A 24334-nucleotide genomic window follows, 5' to 3' on the forward strand; every position below is an offset into this window, starting at 1 on the left:
TGGCCAGTCACTTGATGCAGTCTTCTCCAAGTACACATCTCTTATCTTTATGGTAAACCACAAACATTTGTCGTCTGGAACAAACATTGGGAGAAAGTCAAAATTAGCCTTTATAAGGGTGTTAACTACCTCAAGTTAATTCATAGAATCATAGAATATCAGGGTTGGAAGGGACCTCAGGAGGTCATCTAGTCCAACCCCCTGCTCAAAGCAGGACCAATCCCCAACTGAAGCATCCCAGCCAGGGCTTTGTCAAGCCTGACCTTAAAAACTTCTAAGGAAGGAGATTCCACCACCTCCCTAGATAACGCATTCCCTCCTAGTGAAAAAGCTTTTCCTAACATCCAACCTAAACCCCCCCCACTGCAACTTGAGACCATTACTCCTCGTTCTGTCATCTGCTACCACTGAGAACAGTCTAGATCCATCCTCTTTGGAACCCCCTTTCAGGTACTTGAAAGCAGCTATCAAATCCCTCCTCATTCTTCTCTTCCGCAGACTGAACAATCCCAGTTCCCTCAGCCTCTCCTCATAAGTCATGTGTTCCAGTCCCCTAATCATTTTTGTTGCCCTCCGCTGGATGCTTTCCAATTTTTTCACATCCTTCTTGTAGTGTGGGGTCCAAAACTGGACACAGTACTTCAGATAAGGCCTCACCAATGTCGAATAGAGGGGAACGATCACGTCCCTCAATCTGCTGGCAATAATCCTAATACATCCCAAAATGCCATTGGCCTTCTTGGCAACAACGGCACACTGTTGACTCATATCCAGTTTCTCGTTCACAGTAACCCCTAGGTCCTTTTCTGCAGAACTGCTGCCTAGCCATTCGGTCCCTAGTCTGTAGCGGTGCATGGGATTCTTCTGTCCTAAGTGCAGGACTCTGCACTTGTCCTTGTTGAACCTCATCAGATTTCTTTTGGCCCAGTCCTCTAATTTGTCTAGGTCCCTCTGTATCCTATCCCTACCCTCCAGCATATCTACCTCTCCTCCCAGTTTAGTGTCATCTGCAAACTTGCTGAGGATGCAATCCACACATCCTCCAGATCATTGATGAAGATATTGAACAAAACCGGCCCGAGGACCGACCCTTGGGGCACTCCACTTGATACCGGCTGCCAATTAGACATGGAGCCATTGATCACTATCCGTTGAGCACGAAAATCTATCCAGCTTTCTATCCGCCTTATAGTCCATTCATCCAAGCCATACTTCTTTAACTTGCTGGCAAGAATACTGTGGGAGACCGTGTCAAAAGCTTTGCTAAAGTCAAGGAACAACACGTCCACTGCTTTCCCCTCATCCACAGAGTCAGTTATCTCCTCATAGAAGGCAATTAGATTAGTCAGGCATGACTTGCCCTTGGTGAATTCATGCTGACTGTTCCTGATCATTTCCCCTCCTCTAAGTGCTTCAGAGTTGATTCCTTGAGGACCTGCTCCATGATTTTTCCAGGGACTGAGGTGAGGCTGACTGGCCTGTAGTTCCCAGGATCCTCCTTCTTCCCTTTTTAAAAGATGGGCACTTCATTAGCCTTTTTCCAGTCATCCAGGATTTCCCCCGATCGCCAGGAATTTTCAAAGACAATGGCCAATGGCTCTGCAATCACATTCGCTAACTCCTTTAGCACTCTCGGATAAGCACATCCGACCCCATGGACTTGTGCTCGTCCAGCTTTTCTAAATAGTCCCGAACCACCTCTATCTCTACAGAGGGCTGGTCACCTCCTCCCCATGCTGTGCTGCCCAGTGCAGTAGTCTGGAAGCAGACCTTGTTCGCGAAGACAGAGGCAAAAAAAACATTGAGTACATTAGCTTTTTCCACATCCTCTGTCACTAGGTTGCCTCCCTCATTCAGTAAGGGGCCCACACTTTCTTTGACTTTCTTTTTGTTGCTAACACACCTGAAGAAACCCTTCTTGTTACTCTTAACATCTCTTGCTAGCTGCAACTCCAGGTGTGATTTGGCCTTCCTGATTTCACTCCTGCATGCCCGAGCAATATTTTTATACTCTTCCCTGCTCATTAGTCCAATCTTTCACTTCTTGTAAGCTTCTTTTTTGTGTTTAAGGTCAGCAAGGATTTCACTGTTAAGCCAAGCTGGTCGCCTGCCATATTTACTATTCTTTCTACACATCGGGATGGTTTGTCCCTGTAACCTCAATAAGGATTCTTTAAAATACAGCCAGCTCTCCTGGACTCCTTTCCCCCTCGTGTTATTCTCCCAGGGGATCCTGCCCATCAGTTCCCTGAGATTGTCAAAGTCTGCTTTTCTCAAGTCCAGGGTCCGTATTCTGCTGCTCTCCTTTCTTCCCTGTGTCAGGATCCTGAACTCGACCATCTCATGGTCACTGCCTCCCAGGTTTCCATCTTCTTTTGCTTCCCCTACTAATTCTTCCCGGTTTGTGAGCAGCAGGTCAAGAAGAGCTCTGCCCCTAGTTGGTTCCTCCAGCACTTGCACCAGGAAATTGTCCCCTACGCTTTCCAAAAACTTCCTGGATTGTCTCTGCACCGCTGTATTGGTCTCCCAGCCCATATCAGGGTGACTGAAGTCTCACCTGAGAACCAGGGCCTGCGATCTAGTAACTTCTGTTAGTTGACGGAAGAAAGCCTTGTCCACCTCATCCCCCTGGTCTGGTGGTCTATAGCAGACTCCCACCACAACATCACTTTGTTAGTCTCTAAGGTGCCACAAGTACTCCTTTTCTTTTTGTGAATACAGACTAACACGGCTGCTGCTCTGAAACATCAATCTTGTTGCTCACACTTCTAAACTTAATCCAGAGACTCTCAGGTTTTTCTGCAGTTTCATACCAGAGCTCTGAGCAGTCATACTGCTCTCTTATATACAATGCAACTCTCCCACCTTTTCTGCTCTGCCTGTCCTTCCTGACCAGTTTGTATCCATCCATGACAGTACTCCAGTCATATGAACAGGTTTCAGAGTAGCAGCCATGTTAGTCTGTATTCGCAAAAAAGAAAAGGAGTACTTGTGGCACCTTAGAGATTAACAAATTTATTTGAGCATAAGCTTTTGTGAGCTACAGCTCACTTCATCGGACGCATCATATGAGTTATCCCACCAAGTCTCTGTTATTCCAATCACATCATAATTCCTTGACTGTGCCAGGACTTCCAGTTCTCCCTGCTTCTTTCCCAGGCTTCTTGCATTTGTGTATAGGCACTTGAGATAACTTGCTGTTTGTCCTGATTTCTTAGTATGAGGCAGGAGCCCTCCCGACTCGCACTCTCCTGCTCATGCTTCCTCCCAGTATCCCATGTCCCCAATCAATTAACTTAAAGTAAAAAACCCAAGCAGACATACCATTTGAATTAGTCCTCTTTCTAGGACCACATATCCAGGCTGTATTTTGCTGCTTCTTCCTCCAGAACGTCTCTAAAATCTGGCCTTTCTTCTCCATTCTCATAGGTAAACTCTTATCCAGACCCTCATCATCTCTCATCCCAACTACTCCAACTTTCTCCTTTCTGGGAGAAAATCCCACTTTGTCCCATTTATATCCATTCAAAATGCTACTGCAAAGATCATTTTCTTGTCTTCACTTTTAAGGCCCTTCAAAGCCTACTTGTTATCTCTTATACTATATCAAGACACTGAACCCTGCCTCTATTCTGCAAACGATGTCAGTCTGTCTTGAATGCCCATTTATAAAATTTTCCAGCAAGCATCTTCTGCTTTCTCCTATGCTACCCCTTATTCATCCCTGTAAATATCCAAAAAGCCACCAAACTGTCCTCCTTCAAATCCCTTCTTAAAACTCTCCTATACCATGATGCCTACAAAATATTCGATAATGGGTAGACAGGTTGGGTGCTGTGACTGCTGCTTATGTAGTCTAACTAGTATCATCTCACGGTTATCTTGTGCCTACTTTACAGAGCATACAATTTAATTATAAGATCAGAGAGTAGCCATCTATTCTCTCTCCTTTTATTAGGCTGTAAATTCTTTGGGGTAGGTACTAGGGTCTCTTTGTTACAGCATGATGGGGCTGTGGTCTTTAGGTACTACCACACTACAAATAAAAAATGACCTGTGAAGTTAGCTGAAGTTAGTTAGTTAGTTAGTTTTTTCATTTTTCTCTGAAGCTTCAGGTATTGGCCACAGTCAGAGACAGGATATCAGACTAGACAAACTACTGGTCTCACCCAGTACGGTAATTTCTGCAAACCAAATAGACTCAATACAACATCGATAAACAAAATAATCTAGTACAAGCAAGCATCATGGTTGGGAGGACTAGGCAGGAGATCAACGCACATTTCAAATTTGCAGCAAGTAATCAGTGGAGCCAATTGTTATTCAGTATGTGAGGTGGCCTGGGGAACCAGAAGTTTTATCCTGAAAGAGAAATGAAAAAGAAAACGAATTCTTATAATAATCCAGGGTTTTTTTTTATAAATGAGCTGGATCAGCTTTTGAAGCATGTTCATGACTACTGCATTAGGGATCTTCTGCTAAGACAGGTTTTCAAACAAAGAAAACATGGTACATTTGATTAGTGCATAATACAAGGGTCCTAGCTTTCCAAAAGTACTCTGAATACTTAAAGTCTGCCAGCATAAATGTTTAACAATAATTCTTCAGCTGATTTTTAACAGATTGAACATTAAGCTGTTTTGGCTCACTTAAGTCTCTCAAAGAGAAATATTACGTATTACCAGAATACTTGCCACTATTATACTTTCACTGCATAAATTTTCAGAGATTCTGAAAAGATTTAAATTTGTACTTTAAGAATTAATGATAAACTGAAAAAGCAAATAATATGTGGTTCTAAGATTCCAGTTCCCGGTGCAGACATTAGTAATTGTATGACACATAGGAGACATTTGTGAGAGGATGGGTGTTAGCACTAGCATCTTGGCTAAGTTTCAGTATAATGCCTTTCTTCCTATTTTAAAACCCCCCTATAATTGCAACTGGACAAAAAGTCACTTCCTGTCCCGAATTGTTGCATATTGTTATTGTGAAGTATTAAATGGCTGCTGTGCTCCGCATCAGAGGTGGCCATATTTCAGTTGTCAGTAGAGTGACTACATCACGTAACTTATAAAAGATTCTGGAATCCTGCTGTTCGAAAGGCCAATATAAATCTAAATCATTCAACTGTTTTACTTATATTCATCGGTACGGAAAACAAACGGCAGGGTGTTCACCTTACCGCCTGGAACGAGCCGGCAGGGTTAGGCATTGGTACGGTTGCGCGTAAGGGCCCAAAGCAGACTCAAACGCTTGGTGTGCTGGGTACTGCACACACAGGAAGATGCGGTCCCTGTTCAATTTTACAAAGCCAAAATACAAGCAGGGAAGGTCACAATCAAGAGGGCCCAGGGAGGCCCAGGGTAAGGGGCAGGCACATAGACTGGGTGTATGTACCATTTGTTTCTGAGTCACTGGTGTTAGCCTAGGACGAGGTGACATGGTGGCTGTGGCCCATTTATCACCACAGGTCTGTGACCCACACAGACTACAGGAGATTTCCCACCAGCGGGAGAGTTCTCAAGTAGGTCAGTCAGACTGTCCCTGACTAGCTGGGAGGTGCCGGGGGGGGGGAGAGAAGGGGTCAGCCCGGCAGGTTGACCCGGCCCGGCCCGGCCCGGCTAGGGGCGAAGAGGCCCACGGGCGGCGTGGCGCGAGCCCTGGCAACCGCCCGGCTCCGGCTCCGGGCCGAGGCGAACGCTCAGAGACCGGGGCGCGAGCCGCCGCACACGCGCGCGCGCGCGCGGTGGGCGGGGCCGTGACGTCACTCGGAGACGGCGGGGGGGGGTGTGTGGGGGCGAGTCAGCCACGATCCCGGCGGCCGTAGCGACGACGCTCCCTGCAGTGTCGGGCGGGGGAGGGGCTGACAAAGGGGCTCCGCACAGGCGGTCGGCGAGCCAGGACCCGGCGGGCTCCGAGGGGTGAGTGCGGGAGCCGGCAGGGGCGGGGGTCCGCGGCTCCCCCGGCCCCAGCAGGGGGGCTGCGGGGCCGGCCGGGCGGGATCCCCGGCACCCCCCCGTGAGTGGGGGCAGGGACGCGGGCTCCCCGCCCGAGGCAGCCCGGGTCCGGGCCCTGAGGGGTGTCCTGTCCCCCTCCCCTCCCCTCCCCGGTGGGGGCAGGGGCAGCGGCCGCGGCAGCGTCGGGCCTCGCTGGCGGGTGCAGAGGGCCGGGACCGCTGGCAGCGCGGCCTCGGGCCCCCGCCCCGGCTCTTGACAGGTCCCGGCACGGCCACCGTGTCCGGCGGCTGTAAACACGCTCACGTGAGCTGCGCCACGTGGAGCAGCCGCAGAGCCGCCGCGCGGGGGAGCTGCGGAGCCTGGCTGCCCCCGAGCCGGCACGGGGACCTGCAGCCAGCGGCCGGCCCGCAGGGAGCCGTGCCCTCCCGGCCACAGGCGCCCAGCGGGGTCCTGCGAGCAGCAGCCGAGCTGGGACGGGCCCCGCTGCCAGCTGCCACTTGCCTGGGGTGAAGGAGGAAGGGTTGGGAGCTCACCCCAGCCTGCCCGTTCATCGTGCAGGGGAGAGTGAGCTGTAGCGCACGAAAGCTTATGCTCAAATAAATTTGTTAGTCTCTAAGGTGCCACAAGTCCTCCTTTCCTCCTCCTCAACTCGCCCTTCCGCCGTGTTCGCCCCTGTCTAGAAAAACAAAAGCTGCGAAGTAGGGCAGGGCTCGAACTGGGGTGGGGAGCATCGAGGGGCGAGCCGATTATGACATCGCTTTGCTGCTCACGGCTGGAGAATATTTTGAAAAAGTTTAGAGTGTGTCAATATTTCCCCTTCTCGCGCCCCAGCTGCGGCATTACAGTAAGACCAACTCCTTGTCAAGGAACAGTGTGAAGGACAGTGGTACATAAAGGGTTTGCCAAGATGGACTCTTTGTCTCATTACTACATTTAGGAAAAACAGATATTTTTCCCAGCTAGTTGAACTCAAAAGTCAGTTTCTAACAGATGCTTGGATTTCTTTTTTCCTGATTCCTGATTTCTCCAAGCTTTACCTGACTTGGAGAAAAACAACATACAATATTAACATACCCAGTTTCCATTTAAAACTATTGTAAGCACCACAAAAATAAAGAAATTCAGATTGAGATTTGATTTACATTACTGAAAATCCTGTATTACCTAGCAAACAGAATGGATCAGAAACTGTGCACAAGTGTTGTTTAGAATTTCCTTGTTTTTGTCTTTGTGACCTACCTAGTTTTAGACAAGTATAATTTTTGCATTCGGTATTTAAAATATCTTTCAAGGGAAAGAATTCCTGCAGAAACTTATAAAATTAGACACAATAAATCATGCTACTAGTATCTCATTAATATGATGTAATAGATAATACAGTACTTCTGAAATTATCGGATCTCAAAGCACCTTGCAAGTATTACTTGCATTTCACAGTGCCATGTGAGGTAGGTAAATAGTAGTACAACCATTTTGGCTCCTCTTCTGCAAAATACGCTTCTGAGTAGTCCCATAGATTTAAATGGGACAACATACGCACTTCAGTACCTTGCTGAATTGAGGCCTTTATAGACTAACAATCTGAGGCACAGAAAGGTTAACCAATTTGCTCAAGATCACACAGTGAGTCAGTGAAAGCTAGAAATAGTAGAACCTAGCTGTCTTGCCTTCTGATTCTGTCTTCTAATCACTATATAACTCTTCCTCCCAAGTAATTACAGGAAGTTGAACATGTAGACTATGTAGGTATATGTTAAAATTCCATCTAAAATTACCCTAATAAATAAACAAAAAAAAATTGATTGAGCTGTTTGGAATCTCATTCTAATACTTAACTTTAACCTCAAACTGTATTGGATTTCTTGACAAATCTGAAAGGATGAGAATTTCTTTCTGGTCTTTTAATCTCTAATGATTCTGAAGGGGACTGTTTGTTTCTTACTGTGTATATACATAATGAAAACATATCAATAACCTGATCATATTTTGGAACTTGACACAGTTTGAGTATATCAATGGGGAAAACTTTTACAATATGCATTATTTAGCTATTACAGTAGTTTTCAACTTTTTTTCATTTGTGGACTCCTAAAAAATCTTGAATGGAGGTACAGACACTTTTGAAAATCTTAGACATAGTCTATGGACCCCGAGGGTTGAAAAACCGCTGAGCTAGTAGATAATAGCTCCAGTACAATGCCTTGTACATATTATATTGTAACATTCTTAAATCAGAGATGTGCAGTTTAAAATCTCAGAAAAGTAATGTGCGTACTAAGGTCTTTTTTCAAGATTAGCTCATTGTTCTGAATAAATTGCTTACCCAATTTCCCCTTTTAAAAAAAGCCATTTGTAGTCCTGAATACAAAAAAGGAGTATAGACTATGCTCAGAAACCATGGTGATGAGCTGGTTATAAGAACATGAATAGTTACAGAATCTTGCATTTGAAAACTTCCTGATTTTATTTTCACTTTTTTATTAAATTAAAAAGTATCCCAAAATCAAAATTCTATGCTTGGAGAAATAAGTTACGTTTTAGTCCAGCTTTCTCTGCTAAGTTAAAACCTCTTGTAAAAAGGAGTTTCTAAGGGAAATGCTAGCAAACCAGTGCTATCATGACACAAGCAGCGTACTTTTAGATACTTTATGGAGGAAGATTCCTTTATTGAGCTGAAAAGTCATCACTGTAGAGTAGCTGTCCTATTGTATAGTCTGTTGGCAAATCAGCTAACACTGCTAAGATGTTATGAGCTGTGTGCATGTGGATCCCTGCACTTGCAGAATCTCATTGTCATCACTGAGGCTCCATACAGGTGCAGGAGTCCACCTGTGTGGATTAGTTTGCAGGAGGCCTTAGGCCCTGATCCTGCAAAGATTTATGCCCATGCTTAGCTTTGTGTGTTGTTAATAGTCCCTTTGATTCTAATGGGTTTTGCTGTTATAGACCTCTTTTATAAAGCACTTTGAAATCTACTATGAAAAGTGCTATATAAGACGTAGGTATTATAGTTACACAGCAAACCCTTCCGTATAGAGGTAGCTTATAAAAAGTGATTCAGCAAACATAATAAGTTAGACTGGCGAAAGAACTTTTATGCTGGTGTAACTATCATCATAAAGGCTTTTGGCAGTAAAGCATTGTCACACATTCCTAACTGATGTAGCTATGATGCAAAAGAGTCTAGTGTACACTATTCTTAGTCCTTCACATTGGTGAAAACTTACCATTTTCCATTGATACCAGTTTGAATAATAACTTTTTACCCAGCCAATAAATGACAAGTGGAAGCAACCGCATGATGCATATGTATATTTAAAAAACAAACAAAAAAACATGACATTTGGAGTTGAGGTAGGATCAGGGAATCTGCAGTGAATCCAATGCATGTGTTAAAATAAAAAGAAACAATAATAAAATGTAATATTGAAGAATAATGAATCACATTTATTGGAACTTTAGTAATCCAATAAAATATTTCAAAATATCCAAAAATATATTTTTGTTAGTTATTCACTAATGTAGTAAGTATGTTTAAAACCAGGGGTGGGCAAACTTTTTGGCCTGAGGCCACATTGGGGTTCCAAAACTTTATGGAGGGCCAGGTAAGGAAGGCTGTGCTTCCCAAACAGCCTGGCCCCCGCCCCCATACGTCCCCTCCCACTTCCTGCCCTCTGACTGCCAACCTCTGAACCCCTGATCCAGCCAACCCCCCTGCTCCTTGTCCGCTGACCACCCCCTCCCGGGACCCGCTGCCGCGCAGTCTAGAACACTGGGGCAAGCCGGCAGCTCTCGCAGCCGCGCTGCCTGGCAGGAGCTCACAGCCTTGCTGTCCAGAGCACTAGCAGCATGCGAGCTGAGGCTACAGGGGAGGGGGCGGGGGCTAGCCTTCCTAGCCAGGAGCTCAAGAGCCGGGCAGGATGGTCCCGCAGGCTGGATGTGGCCCAAGGGCCGTAGTTTGCCCACCTCTGTTTAAAACAATCTTTAGAAAAAAATCTTTTGTGCAGTTTAGCCAAATGCATATATATAGATTTTATATTAATGAGAGCTTCTAGTATCTTATTTCTTATGTTCTTGAATTCCTTATGGTATATTGTACTTTAATTAACCTTTCCTAGAATTCTCTCTTCTTCTATTGTCTGTAAGAAATAGTTTACTTGAAAACAGTTTTGTATTCCTGTGAGCTGGCATTCTTTCAAGTTAGACCCTGATACAGTTCTTGTATATTTGAATGAAACAGTGAATATTATTTAGCAATAGCACATTAAGATGTTCAAGTCCTTCTAATTAGACTTGCTAGGCAAAATAATTGCAGAGCTTATTCATCTCTTCTGAAACAAAAAGTATTTACCAAAATTCTGAGAAGTGCACAGAATCTAAATTGCCATTTGCTGATATGTAGCCTAGTTAAAAAGTGTTTTGAAAAAAAAATAGAACATCAATCAGGAATATCATCATCAAGGATTTGTTATCAAAAGAATATAATTAACATTCTAGTCTACTGGAAAGTAATTCTGGATTCCAAAAGGAGATTGGATTTTAGGAAAAAAGATACTGGAATAAGAATAGTTAGTCCTTGGGAAGGACAATATGCACCTATTCTTGGAGAATTTAAAAAAATAAATTAATATATATCTTTCAGAAAGTGTTTACATACATCTTGAACCAGAACTAGATTCTGTACATCTGATAGAGCATGGACTAGTGGTTTTAGTCCCTTTTGGATGTTTAGGTATCAAAAGCCTAAGTTTCGTGAAAATTAGCTCTGATATAAAATATTGGCACTTTGAAATGTAATGTAATGATTTAAAACAGAAAATTAGGCATTTATTTACCATCCAGAGCATTAGGGCTGTGTCTGCACTAGGAAATTCTAGAAACAAAATTACCACTGGTGTAACCAACAGTTAGGCTGCACATGAGTAACAGGTTTAGTCGATGTGGTGGTAAAATGCTGGAAACCACTAGGAGCCTCATCTCCATGGGTGACAGCACAAATGGGATTTTTTAAAATTAACATTTCCTAGTGTACACCCAGCCTAAGAGTCTCCACTGAGGACTCTTGGTGTCCTCCTAGGACTATTAGCCTGTAGAAAACATAGTGAAATACTATTTTAGGCCACAATCCTGCCAAGACTTAAACACCTGCATAACATCATGCACTATGAATAGGCTTGTTCACTACAGTGGAATTACTTAGTGCATAAAGGCAAGCATCTGTATAAATATTTGCAGGATTGGGGCTTTTATTTTATAAATTACATTTGGGAGTGTGATATGAACAGTTTGTGGAGTTTTGTTTTTTGTTTTATTTGGATTGAGATTCCAGAAATGAACCTGAAAAATCTCAGGGGGTGGGAGGGGGGGAGATATTTTGGTTACACACTGGGGAAAACAATCATTCTTAACATCAACTTAAATAATAACTACAAATTTAGCTTCATTAAATGTGATGGAAAAATCCAAAACCTACCCTGTACTGTTGAATAATGACAAATATCTTATACATCTGTCTTGATTTTTAATTCACTGCCTTTACACTGAAATCCTATTATGATCAGACTTCAGAGGTGCAATTAGACAAAGAATGAAGGTCTTCCTGATTCTTTTGTTCTGAATCTTTGCACTGTGACCTGGCTCATACAAACATGATATACATAACATATTGTACTGTACCTTGGGATGTTTCAGTTAGGCCACTGATGTTCTGTCATGCTGACCAATATTGTCTCATTGTTTCCTTGTACCCTCCTGTCTGTCTATCTTGACCCACCTGTTGTCTCTTGTCTTATACTCAGGTTATAGGCTCTTTGCTGCAGGGACTGTCTTTTTTGTTCTGTGTTTTGTAGAGACAGTGGGGTCCTGGTCCTGATTGAGGCATGAGGCACTACAGCAATACAAATAATAATAATGAAAGGAAGACATATTCACTTACTTTATTGTAGTTTTTAAAATGAACGAAAACAAAATGTCAAAGATGAGTAGAGTTATGTTAGCTTAAACATTTTTGAAGGCACTTAAAATAATTATAAACAAGCTCAAAACCAAATGTCAAGTGCTGTATCTATGTATCATCTGCTGTCTGATTAAGTTCTGTGGATTTATGAAAACAAACATAATCATCATTCCATTTCCTTTCTTCTGCAGAATTGCCAAAATGCGTTGGAATTCTTAAAGGACTCGAAACCAGAAATCTGTTTGGGATACAAAATCATAAGAGCAGAAGAAGCAGGAGGAAGGATTCGGTGCCAATGCAGCAACAAAAAAGGCAGCCAGAGTTAGTGGAAGGAAATCTTCCTGTTTTTGTGTTTCCTACGGAGCTTATATTTTATGCAGATGACCAGTCAACACACAAACAGGTGTTGACTCTATATAACCCCTATGAGTTTGCCTTAAAATTCAAAGGTGGGTTTCTTAGGTTCAGTTTCATTTAAGGTTTCCTTTATCAATCTACCTGTAGTTTATATAACAAACATAAGTTATGAAAACTATGGTGTTATGCAAAAATTCAGATTTGACTTCTACCAAAGTCTGTTTATTAAATTTTCTACTACTGCTGGTTTATACCATGTAACCACCAGTGTTCTTTTCATTTCAGTTCTTTGTACAACTCCAAATAAATATGTTGTTGTCGATGCTGCAGGTGCAGTGAAGCCTCAGTGTTGTGTTGATATGTAAGTAAAAATATCTCAGTTTTCCTTAATTGTTAAAGATTTGAATAACTACATCAGCTAATTGTATGTCTAAACCTCAGCTAGTATTTAAAAGGCATATTTTAAACTACACTACAGAAAATGTTAACCTCTACATTAGTACATCCCACTACATCATTCACATTTTGTTGAACATTAAAATATTGTAGTGCTTACGCAAGTTGCTTGGTAATTCTGAATTAGCCAGAGAAATTAAATACTTGAATATATAAAGTGAGTTCCTGATTTAATCTGATCGAAGCTTAAAGTTATATTAATGAGCAGAAACACATTGTATGGTGCTAAACTTCATGAATTAGCAAGAAAAGTAAACAAACAGTGAATCGAGGACAATGAATCACAAAATGTATGTTGTAAAATTATTTTGGTAAGTGTACAGTACTCATTTAACAAGATCATAGTTCTGGGTTCTACTGGCTCTTTTCCCCCCTTTTTTTGTAATTTATGGCAGGGGCATTGGATAGGTGCCCCTTTTTACTTGTTTATTCATATTTACACAATAGTAGAGTGCTAATAAATAGATCCTGTGGTATAGTTTTCAAAGCAAGTCTTACTGATATGAACCACACTAGAATACTTAGCAAAAAACCTTGTATTATAGGCACAAATGGGTGAGATCACCAGGCTTGGGTGAGAATTTTTTGCAGATTGGCAAAGTGAGAATCTGTAAAATTCTAATAAGAATGCTTTCCATGTAACCATAGCGAGCATACTTCTGTTGTCCTGTTCAGTGAAGATACTCTTGCCTACCATTTAAAAAAAAAAAAATCTCTCTTCTCCTTCCTTGACCCCAACTCACTCACAGAGAACGGCTGATGGCCAGTTAAGTGTTACCTTTGAAATCCCCAAATGTTAAATAAGGCATCTAGTTTTTTGCTTTAACTATGATTTATCAGTATTGTCTGCTGTAATTCAGAGCAGAACAAATTGGTAAATATTAATTTAATTCAAAATAGCATGACATGTTTCAGTTTCTGTATGTTAGCTTCATGCTGATCTACATGACTTAAAGGCTGCAGCGTGTGCTTCATGAGCATGAAGTATCCAAACTAAATAAATAAAAATAAAAAGGAAATTGGGTTTTCTGATTAAACATTTATTTACTCCAAAAAACATTCTTTATATTTTCTGGCCAATACATGCCCTTAGCAAAAGACCTACTTGTAATGAACTCTTGGTTCTCTGCAAAGCAGATGACACTACTCTGATATGAGGAGCCCATCTGGTACGGTGGCATTGGCCTCATCAGGATGGATTGGGAATTTCAAGGGTGTAACCAACTAGCACTTCTCATAAAAAGCGTAAGTGGGTAGGGACAGCAATACTGTTAATGGCACAGAAATGATCAACACATACCAGCGCATAGAAAGTTTATATTTCTGTAATTCAGTGACAGGTTTCAGAGTAGCAGCCGTGTTAGTCTGTATCCGCAAAAAGAACAGGAGGACTTGTGGCACCTTAGAGACTAATTTCAGAGACTACAAATTTATTAGAGCATAAGCTTTCGTGGGCTACAGCCCACTTCATCAGATGCGTAGAATGGAACATGTAGTAAGAAGATTATACATGCAGATAAATTGGACGTTGCCATACAAACTGTGAGACGCTAATTAGTTAACATGAGCTATTATCAGCAGGGGAAAAAAACTTTTGCAGTGATAATCAAGATGGCCCATTTAGACAGTTGACAAGAAGGTGTGAGGATACTTAACTTAGGGAAGTAGATTCAATATGTGTAATGACCCAGCCATTCCCAGTCTCTGTTCAAACTCAAATTAATGGTATTTGGTTTGCATATTAATTCAAGCTCAGCAATTTCTCATTGGGGTCTGATTTTGAAGCTTTTCTGTTGCAAAATTGCCACCCTTAAATCTTTTACTGAATGGCCAGAGAGGTTGAAGTGTTCTCCTACCGGTTTTTGAATGTTATGATTCCTGATGTCAGATTTGTGTCCATTTATTCTTTTGCATGGATACTGTCCTGTTTGGCCAATGTACATTGGGCATTGCTGGCACATGATGGCATATATCACATTGGTAGATGTGCAGGGCAACGAGCCCCTGATGGCACGGCTAATGTGATTATGTCCTATGTTGGTGTCACTTGAATAAATATGTGAACAGAGTTGGCATCAGTGAGTCATTCTGGTCTCCAGCTGATGTTTATGGAATTTTGATTGATTATCTTTGGGTCCATCTCAGAAAATATTTAGTTTCTTTAATTAGGTCTCCAAGAATATTTTTTCAGCAGCAAATACCCGACCCCGTTTTCGTGGATAGTAGTCTCAGTATGGGTAACAGATATCAGAGTAGCAACCGTGTTAGTCTGTATTCGCAAAAAGAAAAGGAGTACTTGTGGCACCTTAGAGACTAACAAATTTATTTGAGCATAAGCTTTCGTGAGCTACAGCTCACTTCATCGGATGCATTCAGTGGAAAATACAGTGGGGAGATTTATATACATAGAGAACATGAAACAATGGGTGTTACCATACACACTGTAATGAGAGTGATCACTTAAGGTGAGCTATTACCAGCAGGAGAGCTTGGTGAGGGAAACCTTTTTGTAGTGATAATCAAGGTGGGCCATTTCCAGCAATTGACAAGAACATCTGAGGAACAGTGGGGGGCGGGGGGGAATAGTTTTACTTTGTGAAATGACACATCCATTCCCAGTCTCTATTCAAGCCTAAGTTAATTGTATCCAGTTTGCAAATTAATTCCAATTCAGCCGTCTCTCGTTGGAGTCTGTTTTTGAAGTTTTTTTGCTGAAGAATTGCAACTTTTAGGTCTACAATCCAGTGACCAAAGAAATTGAAGTGTTCTCCGACTGGTTTTTGAATGTTATAATTCTTGACATCTGATTTGTGTCCATTTATTCTTTTATATAGAGACTCTCCAGTTTGACCAATGTACATGGCAGAAGGGCATTGCTGGCACATGATGATATATATCATATTGGTAGATGTGCAGGTGAACGAGCCGCTGATAGCGTGGCTGATGTGATTAGGCCCTATGGTGGTGGTGTTAGATATGTGGACAGAGTTGGCAATGGGCTTTGTTGCAAGGATAGGTTCCTGGGTTAGTGGTTCTGTTGTGTGGTATGTGGTTGCTGGTGAGTATTTGCTTCAGGTTGGGGGGCTGTCTGTAAGCAAGGACTGGCCTGTCTCCCAAGATCTGTGAGAGTGATGAGTCGTCCTTCAGGATAGGTTGTAGATCCTTGAGGATGCGTTGGAGAGGTTTTAGTTGGGGGCTGAAGATGATGGCTAGTGGCGTTCTGTTATTTTCTTTGTTTCTCTGTCCTGTCGTAGGTGACTTCTGGGTACTCCTCTGGCTCTGTCAGTCTGTTTCTTCACTTCAGCAGGTGGGTATTGTAGTTGTAAGAATGCTTGATAGAGATCTTGTAGGTGTTTGTTTCTATTTGAGGGATTGGAGCAAATGTGGTTATATCCTAGAGCTTGGCTGTCGAAAATGGATCGTGTGGTGTGGTCTGGATGAAAGCTGGAGGCATGTAGGCAGGCATAGCGGTCAGTAGGTTTCCGATATAGGGTGGTGTTTATGTGACCATCGCTTATTAGCACCATAGTGTCTAGGAAGTGGATCTCTTGTGTGGACTGGTCCAGGCTGAGGTTGATGGTGGGATGGAAATTGTTGAAATCATGGTGGAATTCCTCAAGGGCCTTTTTTTTCAGATGATGAAGATGTCATCAATGTAGCGCAAGTAGAGTAGGGACATTGGGGGACGAGAGCTGAGAAAGCGTTGTTCTAAGCCATAAAAATGTTGGCATACTGTGGGGCCATGTGGGTACCCATCGCAGTTCTGCTGATTTGAAGGTATACATTGTCCCCAAATGTGAAATAGTTATGGGTGAGGACAAAGTCACAAAGTTCAGCCACCAGGTTTGCCGTGACATTATTGGGGATACTGTTCCTGACGGCTTGTAGTCCATCTTTGTGTGGAATGTTGGTCTAGAGGCTTCTACATCCATAGTGGCCAGGATGGTGTTTTCAGGAAGATCACCGATGGATTGTAGTATGGTAACATTCTTGGAACTATGTTTATTGTTGTGAGGTTAGAGATGAACTCTGCTGTATACGTATGGCCCTTTGCCAGATAAACTGATATTCTACAGAGCTTCTAATTATGCAGTGCTCTCCAGTAAGAAACAGGAGAATGTATCTGTTTATATGGGTATGTAGAGAAACATCTATTTGCTTGACAGTAAAGTTTCTGTTTGAGCATACACAGTTACATAACACTGTGCTTATGTTGATTCATAGAAGCATGGTACTAACAATAGAAAAGAATTTAAAGCAACACAAGAAGTCTTAACATAAAAATCAAAGGCTTGAAGCTGCAGCTCTGACATAAGCAAAAGTGCATGCCTGAGTAAGGACTGCAGGCTCAAACCTTCGTTGCTCAGTGATCTACTCAAGATAGAGCCCACTCTTCACCAAATGGTAGTTGACTTGCCATGGGTGAAATAAATTTACTTGATGAAACTCCATCATGGCCTAACTAATTTCCTTCTGAGATTATGGAGAAGCTCTTATGTTCAATAAGCATATGGTTTACAGGCTGATGTATTTCAAACCTTTGTCATTCTCTGTTCCCTTTTGAAAGCCCTACTTAAATTGCATGTTAATTTTAGGCATACCCAGTATTTTAATAACAAGCCTTTGTGGGTATCTTAATGTGATCACAAAACCCAGTTTCTTAAAATTCAGTCCAAAATGCAGAAATCATTGGGTTTTTTTTGTGCTGAAGTGATCAGTTTAATGCTGAAGTGATCAGTTTCCTGGAACAATGTTAAAATGGCATTACCCAATGCCAGTGTAGTTAGAAACCTTTATTCATAGGAGTTTGCAACTTACTCTGAACTGAAACTTGTCAGACTACACATTTCCTGACGCTAACTGGCTTAAATATAGATTTTCTCTTAATATCTCTCAAAAGGTTTTTATGGTCATTCAAGTAAATAATTTGCATTTTGGAAAAAAACAGTTACAATACCCATTATGGTGGCTAAATATTGTGGGATTTTAAAACTAGGTACACATGCATTTTCATAATTATTTATAACTACAGTGAAGACCCAAGTGAACAAACTACTGTTCATAGAAGAGAGGTACGGAAGACATTTAGTTAAGCTTTGCTATTTATGGGTCCTGTATGAGACTTGACATGAAGTACTATAGAACTGCATAATTTTGGGTGCTCAGATAGTGGTTGTGGGCATAATATAAGTATCCTGACCCCAATCCTGCAGTTGAAACCATGCAGATGAATCTCTTGAAAGGGGCTCTGCATAAAAATGTTGAGAGAGAGAGAGAGAGAGTATTTTATTTTATTTTATTTTATTTTTTTTTATCTACAGTGTGATTCGTCACAGAGACGTTCGGGCTTGTCATTATGGTGTGATAGACAAATTCCGTCTCCAAGTGTCTGAGCAAAGCCAGAGGAAAGCATTAGGGCGAAAAGAAGTCATTGCTACACTACTTCCATCTGCAAAAGAGCAACAGCAAAAGGAAGAAGAGGAAAAAAGAATAAAAGAACACCTGGCTGAAAGTGTCTTTTTTGAGCAGACTTTGTGTCAACCAGGTAGTTAAAGTCTTACCTAGCCCTCTTCTAGATCACAGTTTGGTATAGCTGAAATGACTGGAAAGAGGTTAAACTATAAGATAGTCTAAATTAACTCCATTTTTACTTTCCTGTAAGAGTACACTGGTTATTGTTAAGAGTGGTTATGGTGTTCCAGAGCCCAGGCTATTGCTGTCTTGCTTATGTCCTCTTTAGTCAAATGAGAGAGCTATAAACTACCATGTGCCCCTAAAGTTACATTTGCTATCCAGAGTTTTGTTTATTTGAGTAATGGGTCTTTTAAGGGGCCAGTCCTTCTACACAAGCAAATTCCCACTGACTTCAGCAGGAGATGTGGCTACAAAAGGATTGCAGGACTATGCCTTTGGAGACTAATTTGTTCTATCAAAGTGTATCTCCAAGTGTATTTTTGTCTGTGTCAGAACTTTAATCCTCCACCTCCTGATCAGCAGCAGATACTTTCAAACACTTTCCACACATGGCACTTCTTTTGTGCCATGTTCCTTTACCTCTGAAATGTACAGAAAAGTGGAGTTACAAATATCTGCTATGCACATGCAGTAGTAGAGAGTAGGTGATGTACCAACAGCCATGGCTGAAGCATGAGCTCTTGCAAATTAGGGGTGGCAGGGCGAGAAGGCGTAACTCATTAATTGTTTTGTTGTCTTCTAAAACAAAATTCTAATCTTTACTTGCCTGGCTGATAGTGCACCTTCCTCCCCACCACCCCCAATCTCTCTGACAGCTTAATTCCAGAAAAGGCAAGGGATGGGATACACAAGGGGGACTTAGGTGCTGAAAGTGGCAATTAGGCACCTAAGTCCAACATTTAGGCACCACTGGCTTGCACAAAAGCTCTGCTCAGATGCCACCTAATCCTATAGAGATGCCTAGAATCCAATGGCTCCTATATTTCTACCATTAAAGTACTGACACTGCCCAACAGCTGAGTGCCTAATTCACCTAAGTCACAGCAGGATTCACAAAATAGGCATTCCCCTGCCTCTTTTGTCTTCAGGGTCCAATCTGGTAGGTGTTCTTAGGGCAGTAGTTCTCAACCAGTGATACACATACCCTTGGGGGTATGCAGAGCTCTTCCAGGGGGTACATCTAGATATTTGCCTAGCTTTACAACAGAATACATAAAAAGCACTAGCGAAGACAGTACAAACTAAAATTTCATACAGACAAAATGAGACATAAGCAATTTTTCAGCAACAGTGTGCTGTGACACTTTTTTGTATTTTGATGTCTGATTTTGTAAGCAAGTAGTTTAAGTCAGGTGAAACTTGGGGTACACAATACAAATCAGGGGTCTAGTAGTCTGGAAAGGTTGGGCACCGCTGGCTTAGGGCATGTCTAAACCCACACAAAATGGTGAGGGGAGTGTCCCCCTTATGACCTTTATCTCAGTGGTTAGAGCACACAGGATGTGGGAGACCTGGATTCAAGTTCTCCCTGCATATGGAGCAGGGATTTGAACTTCGGTCTCCCACTTTCCAAGAGAATTCCCTAATCACTCTGCTGTGGAGCAGATCTCTCCTATTGAAGCTGCCCACTTTGTATAAATAATTAACTATACAGTGGCCCAGAGAGAGAATGATGAAGTCCCGCTTGTGAATCCCACCCTAGGTAACTTTGCATAGAATTATAGAAGTGTAGGACTGGAAGGGACCTCAACAGGTCATCTAGTCCAGTCCCCCGCACTCATGGCAGGACTAAATATTATCTAGACCATTCCTGATGGGTGTTTGTCTAACCTGTTCTTAAAAATCTCCAGTGATGGAGATTCCACAACCTCCCTAGGCAATTGATTCCAGGGCTTAACTTCTCTGACAGGAAGTTTTTCCTAATGTCCAACCTAAACCTCTCTTGTTTCAATTTAAGCCCATTGCTTCTCGTCCTATCTTCCAAGGTTAACGAGAACAATTTTTCACCCTCCTTCTTGCAATAACCTTTTATGTGCTTGAAAACTATTGTCATGTCTCTCCTCTTCTCCAGACTAAACAAACCCAATTTTTTCAATCTTCTTGATAGTTCATGTTTTCTAGACCTTTAATAATTTCTGTTGCTCTCCTCTGGACGTTCTCCAGTTTGCACACATCTTTCCTGAAATGTGATGCATGTGAGAATTCCTCTTGTTAAAATAAAATAGTGACCAACTGTCTTTACATAATGTAAGTCCCAAATTAGCAGGGGACAGTTGTGATGCAACCAGTGGACCAGTGAGCTGATGCAATATGGCATGCTGGTGCATAAGAATCTAGTTTGTTACCACAGTATATTTGCTGACAAGAATGGAGCAGTCAGAGCAGAGGAACAGTATAATGAATATACAAACATGCAAACTAAGAACATCTGATTGGTAGGGTTAAAATGGGACCAGCATTGCTGGCATCCCTCTGAGAACTGCAAAATCAATTTTGAAAACAGAAGCCATTTTCATGTATGCTTTGAATTCGTACTTCAAAAAACTAGGTATAAAACTTGGCTAAATGCTAATGGCTCTAAAGATTCTGTGGGAAGATCTTTCAGACTTCAACATACCAGTAACTCTTTTTTTAAAAAAATGGGGGAGGGCAGTAATACTTAAGTGTTTCTAGAGCCTTTGAACAGTTACCTACTGTACTACAACCAGTAAGGTGTGCTAAGAATCGGATTCTATCTTTGTCTGCATTCTCTTCTTTTGGCAACATTGGACCTTGTGTGTTGTTAGAAAATGGGCTCTCGTGGCTGAATCACTATCTCCTACTGGGTTAATGGTGTTCTATAGCCATAGTGCAGGTGCAGCTCCATCGTGGGAGGAAGACAGTGCTGGGATTTTAGTTTAAAATCCAAACCTTTTATGCAGAGGAGGGGCCTCTTCTACCCTCAGCACTGAAAAGGGACAGTTGTCAGGGATTCTACCCATTTAGGGTTGGGGGGCAGAGATGGGGATGTGCCAATTCTACTTTTCTCCCTTGATTGCAATTGAGAAGGGGGGAACTTTTTTGGCCTAAGGGAGCCTGCTGCCTATCCCTGGCTGAGTTCTGTTCTGGAGCTGTAAATAAAGGGAGATTTCTTCAGACTGTGCAGCCCCTTTAAATATTCTTCCCTTGCTGACTGTCAGCCATGGAAGATCCTGTGCCCTAATAAGCCAGGGAATAGAGTCAGTGTGCTTGGCACATCCCCAAGCATTGCTGAAACATCCCATTGCCAGGTCTATAGTAATGAGCTGTCAGACTCCACCGCTGGAGAAGGGATGGACCTGGGCAGCGCTGTGAAGCCACATTCCAAGTGTCTACCTCAGACCAGGGAGCAGCCTCCCCAGCTACAGAACAGGGGGTGCTCGGGGAGTTTTTGCCCTTAGATACCCTCGACATAGCTGAGCAATCCATTACAAGTGCAGCAGTAAAATTCAGTATAATCCACCAACAGCAAGCAGGGCAGCTTCCAAGCTCCAATCCTCCCCCACCCTTTTCAGCACTTTCCCACCCAGAAATGCCTGGGGAAAAGATGAGTTTGCAAAGTACCCTAAAGGCATTTGATCCAGGACCAAGTGGGGGAGTGAATTCCAATGCTGCAGAGCCCTCACTGAGAATGTCCAGCCAGCAGACCCTTCTCGTTTATACCAGCATGGCTGCAGCTCAAGGGCTTCTCCTGGTCTCAGCTATAGTAGCACACAGAGAGAGGCCCTTTCTCAGCTCCTATAACATATAGGGCGTTGTAAGTCAATATTAGCACCTTAAACTTCATCCAGAAACCAATAGGCAGCCAGTACAGATCACGGTGTGCTAGTCTAATATGTTTGAAGTAAGGTACTTCACTTACCAAGTGTCTGCTGCATTCTGCGCCAGCTTGCATTTCTGGATGGCTTTAAAGGATCATAAGCAACAATGTTTTCTAAAATATGTCCAAAACAGCTCTTCTGTAAGTCATAATGTTGTTACGGTTGATATCCAAATATACCAGTGCTGGAAACAAATGCCTTACATCAGTGGAATGTATGGGATTTCCAGCTCTCCAGCGATATCATGGGTTATTAGACCATAATCGTGCCATGGGATCAAAGATCCTGCACCTCCCACTAGTGTAACTTGAGCCCTGGAGATAGGGAAAAGAAGAAAACACATTTGTAATTGTCATCCTTTAGGAAAAAGGATGTTTGAAAGTGGGCTGGTTATTTGAAATGTTAAAATTAATCCCAGCAGAGTTGGAGAAATGGGCAGAGTGTAGACCATAGGCGCATGACAAATGCAACATCTCTCACACATGCACTATAAACGTTTTTCCAGAATGCAAAACATTTAAATTTGAAGTGCTGCAGACTTTCATTGCGATGAATGCCATTTTTGTTTTTCAGAAAACAGATCTGCCTCATCGGGACCTAGTTTACTAACAGTCTTCCTAGGAATAGTATGCATTGGAGCACTAATGCTACCGACACTGGGGGAAGTGGAATCCGTGGTGCCTCTCTACCTCCATTTAAGTGTGAATCAAAAGCTAGTAGCTGCTTATGTTTTAGGTAAGTGTTTTGAAAAGGATTTTTTAAAACAGCTTTTTTCCAGCCTTTACTGGAGTCAAAATGTTGATCAAAGGAACTTGTGTGAAATTCACTGCTGGCTTGATGAGAAGATGTATTTTCATGTCTCAGGGCCAGGGTCAAGACTAATTTCATTCTGTTCCATTTCCACCTGTACTTAACATAGAAGGTCACAGTAGTACTTGGTGGTGTTGAGACGGAAGCCCTCACTATTAGAAATATAAGTGTTCTCGATTAGTGTCTTATTTGACCCTCAGAACAGGAACCTGGCACATAGGCGTCTACTCCACCTCATTTGTCAAAGAAAGCTACTGGAATACATTGCTGTTTCCTATGTATTCTGAGCCAGGACTTCTACACTGTAAAATTGTAGTTCAGTCATCTTATCTGTTGATTTTGGAAATTCCTTCTCTCATCCCCTCTAACCCAGAAGAGATCTAATGTGAAGAGCTGTCTCCTTTTACCCTAGCTTTTAGTCATGAGAAATAGAACTGCACTTAAAGGGTGAATGGACAAGGGCAATACCTGCATCTGATTCCCAAACCTGTGACTTGCTCCTTAAAATGACAGGAGTGAGAAGGCAGCCACTTATCTCATGGAGAGAGCACCTTGTGTTACTCATCAGCAACCAATGCTGACTTAAAGGAAAGTAGCATTGGACTTGCTCTCTGCTTTCCTATTGCCTGGCTGAGATCAGGACTCAAATGAGGATGAGCAGCCTGAAACTTAGGGTATGTCTACACTACAAAATTAGGTCAAATTTATAGAAGTTCTAGAATTTAGAAATTGTTTTTATATAGTCGATTGTGTGTCTAAGTGCATTAACTTGGCAGAGTGTTTCCACAGTACCGAGGCTAGCGTCAACTTCCGGAGCGTTGCACTGTGGGTAGTTATTCCATGGTTCCTGCATTCTCCACTGCCCATTGGAATTCTGGGTTGAGATCCCAATGCCTAATGGGGCAAAAACATTGTCACGGGTGGATCTGGGTACATGTCATCAGGCCCTTCCTCCCGCCCTCCGTGAAAGCAATGGCAGACAATCATTTCGCGCCTTTTTTCCTGAGTTACCTGTGCAGACGCCATACCACGGCAAGCATGGAGCCCGCTCAGCTCACTGTCACCGTACATCTCCTGGCTGCTGGCAGACGCAGTACTGCATTGCTACACAGCAGCAGCTCATTGCCTTTTGGCAGCAGACGGTGCAATAGGCCTGATAACCATCGTCATCATGTCCGAGGTGCTCTTGGCCGCCTCAGTACAGTCGGTCAGGAGTGCCTGGGCAGACATGGGCGCAGGGACTAAAATAGGAGTGACTCGACCAGGTCATTCTCTTTAGTCCTGCCGGCAGTCCTATTGCACCGTCTTCTGCCAGCCAGGAGATGAGGATGGCTAGTAGGCCTACTGCATAGTCTGCTGCCAGCCAAAGATGTAAAAGATAGATGGAGTGGATTAAAACAAGAAATAAACCAGATTTGTTTTGTATTCATTTGCTCCCCCCTCCCTCCCTCCCTGAAATCAATGACTGACAGTCGTTTTGG

At 42.5% G+C, this 24334-nt stretch overlaps 1 protein-coding gene across 3 annotated transcripts in view; it reads left to right on the forward strand.

Moving 5' to 3' along the window:
* The first annotated feature begins 5620 nt into the window (after positions 1 to 5620).
* MOSPD1 (motile sperm domain containing 1) overlaps positions 5621 to 24334 on the forward strand; it is a 29130-nt gene continuing 10416 nt past the window's right edge. The window contains exons 1-5 of one of the 3 annotated variants that reach the window (XM_038416928.2): positions 5621 to 5924; positions 12108 to 12365; positions 12559 to 12634; positions 18051 to 18274; positions 22617 to 22778. In XM_038416928.2, the coding sequence (XP_038272856.1) occupies positions 12212 to 12365; positions 12559 to 12634; positions 18051 to 18274; positions 22617 to 22778 (616 nt within the window). In that variant the 5' untranslated portion in view covers positions 5621 to 5924; positions 12108 to 12211. The remainder of the gene's footprint in view (positions 5925 to 12107; positions 12366 to 12558; positions 12635 to 18050; positions 18275 to 22616; positions 22779 to 24334) is intronic. The other 2 variants (XM_043492291.1, XM_043492292.1) reach the window with 2 other exon arrangements.

The sequence above is a fragment of the Dermochelys coriacea genome, chromosome 9 (genome assembly GCF_009764565.3).
Source record: "Dermochelys coriacea isolate rDerCor1 chromosome 9, rDerCor1.pri.v4, whole genome shotgun sequence".
NCBI lineage: Eukaryota > Metazoa > Chordata > Testudines > Dermochelyidae > Dermochelys > Dermochelys coriacea.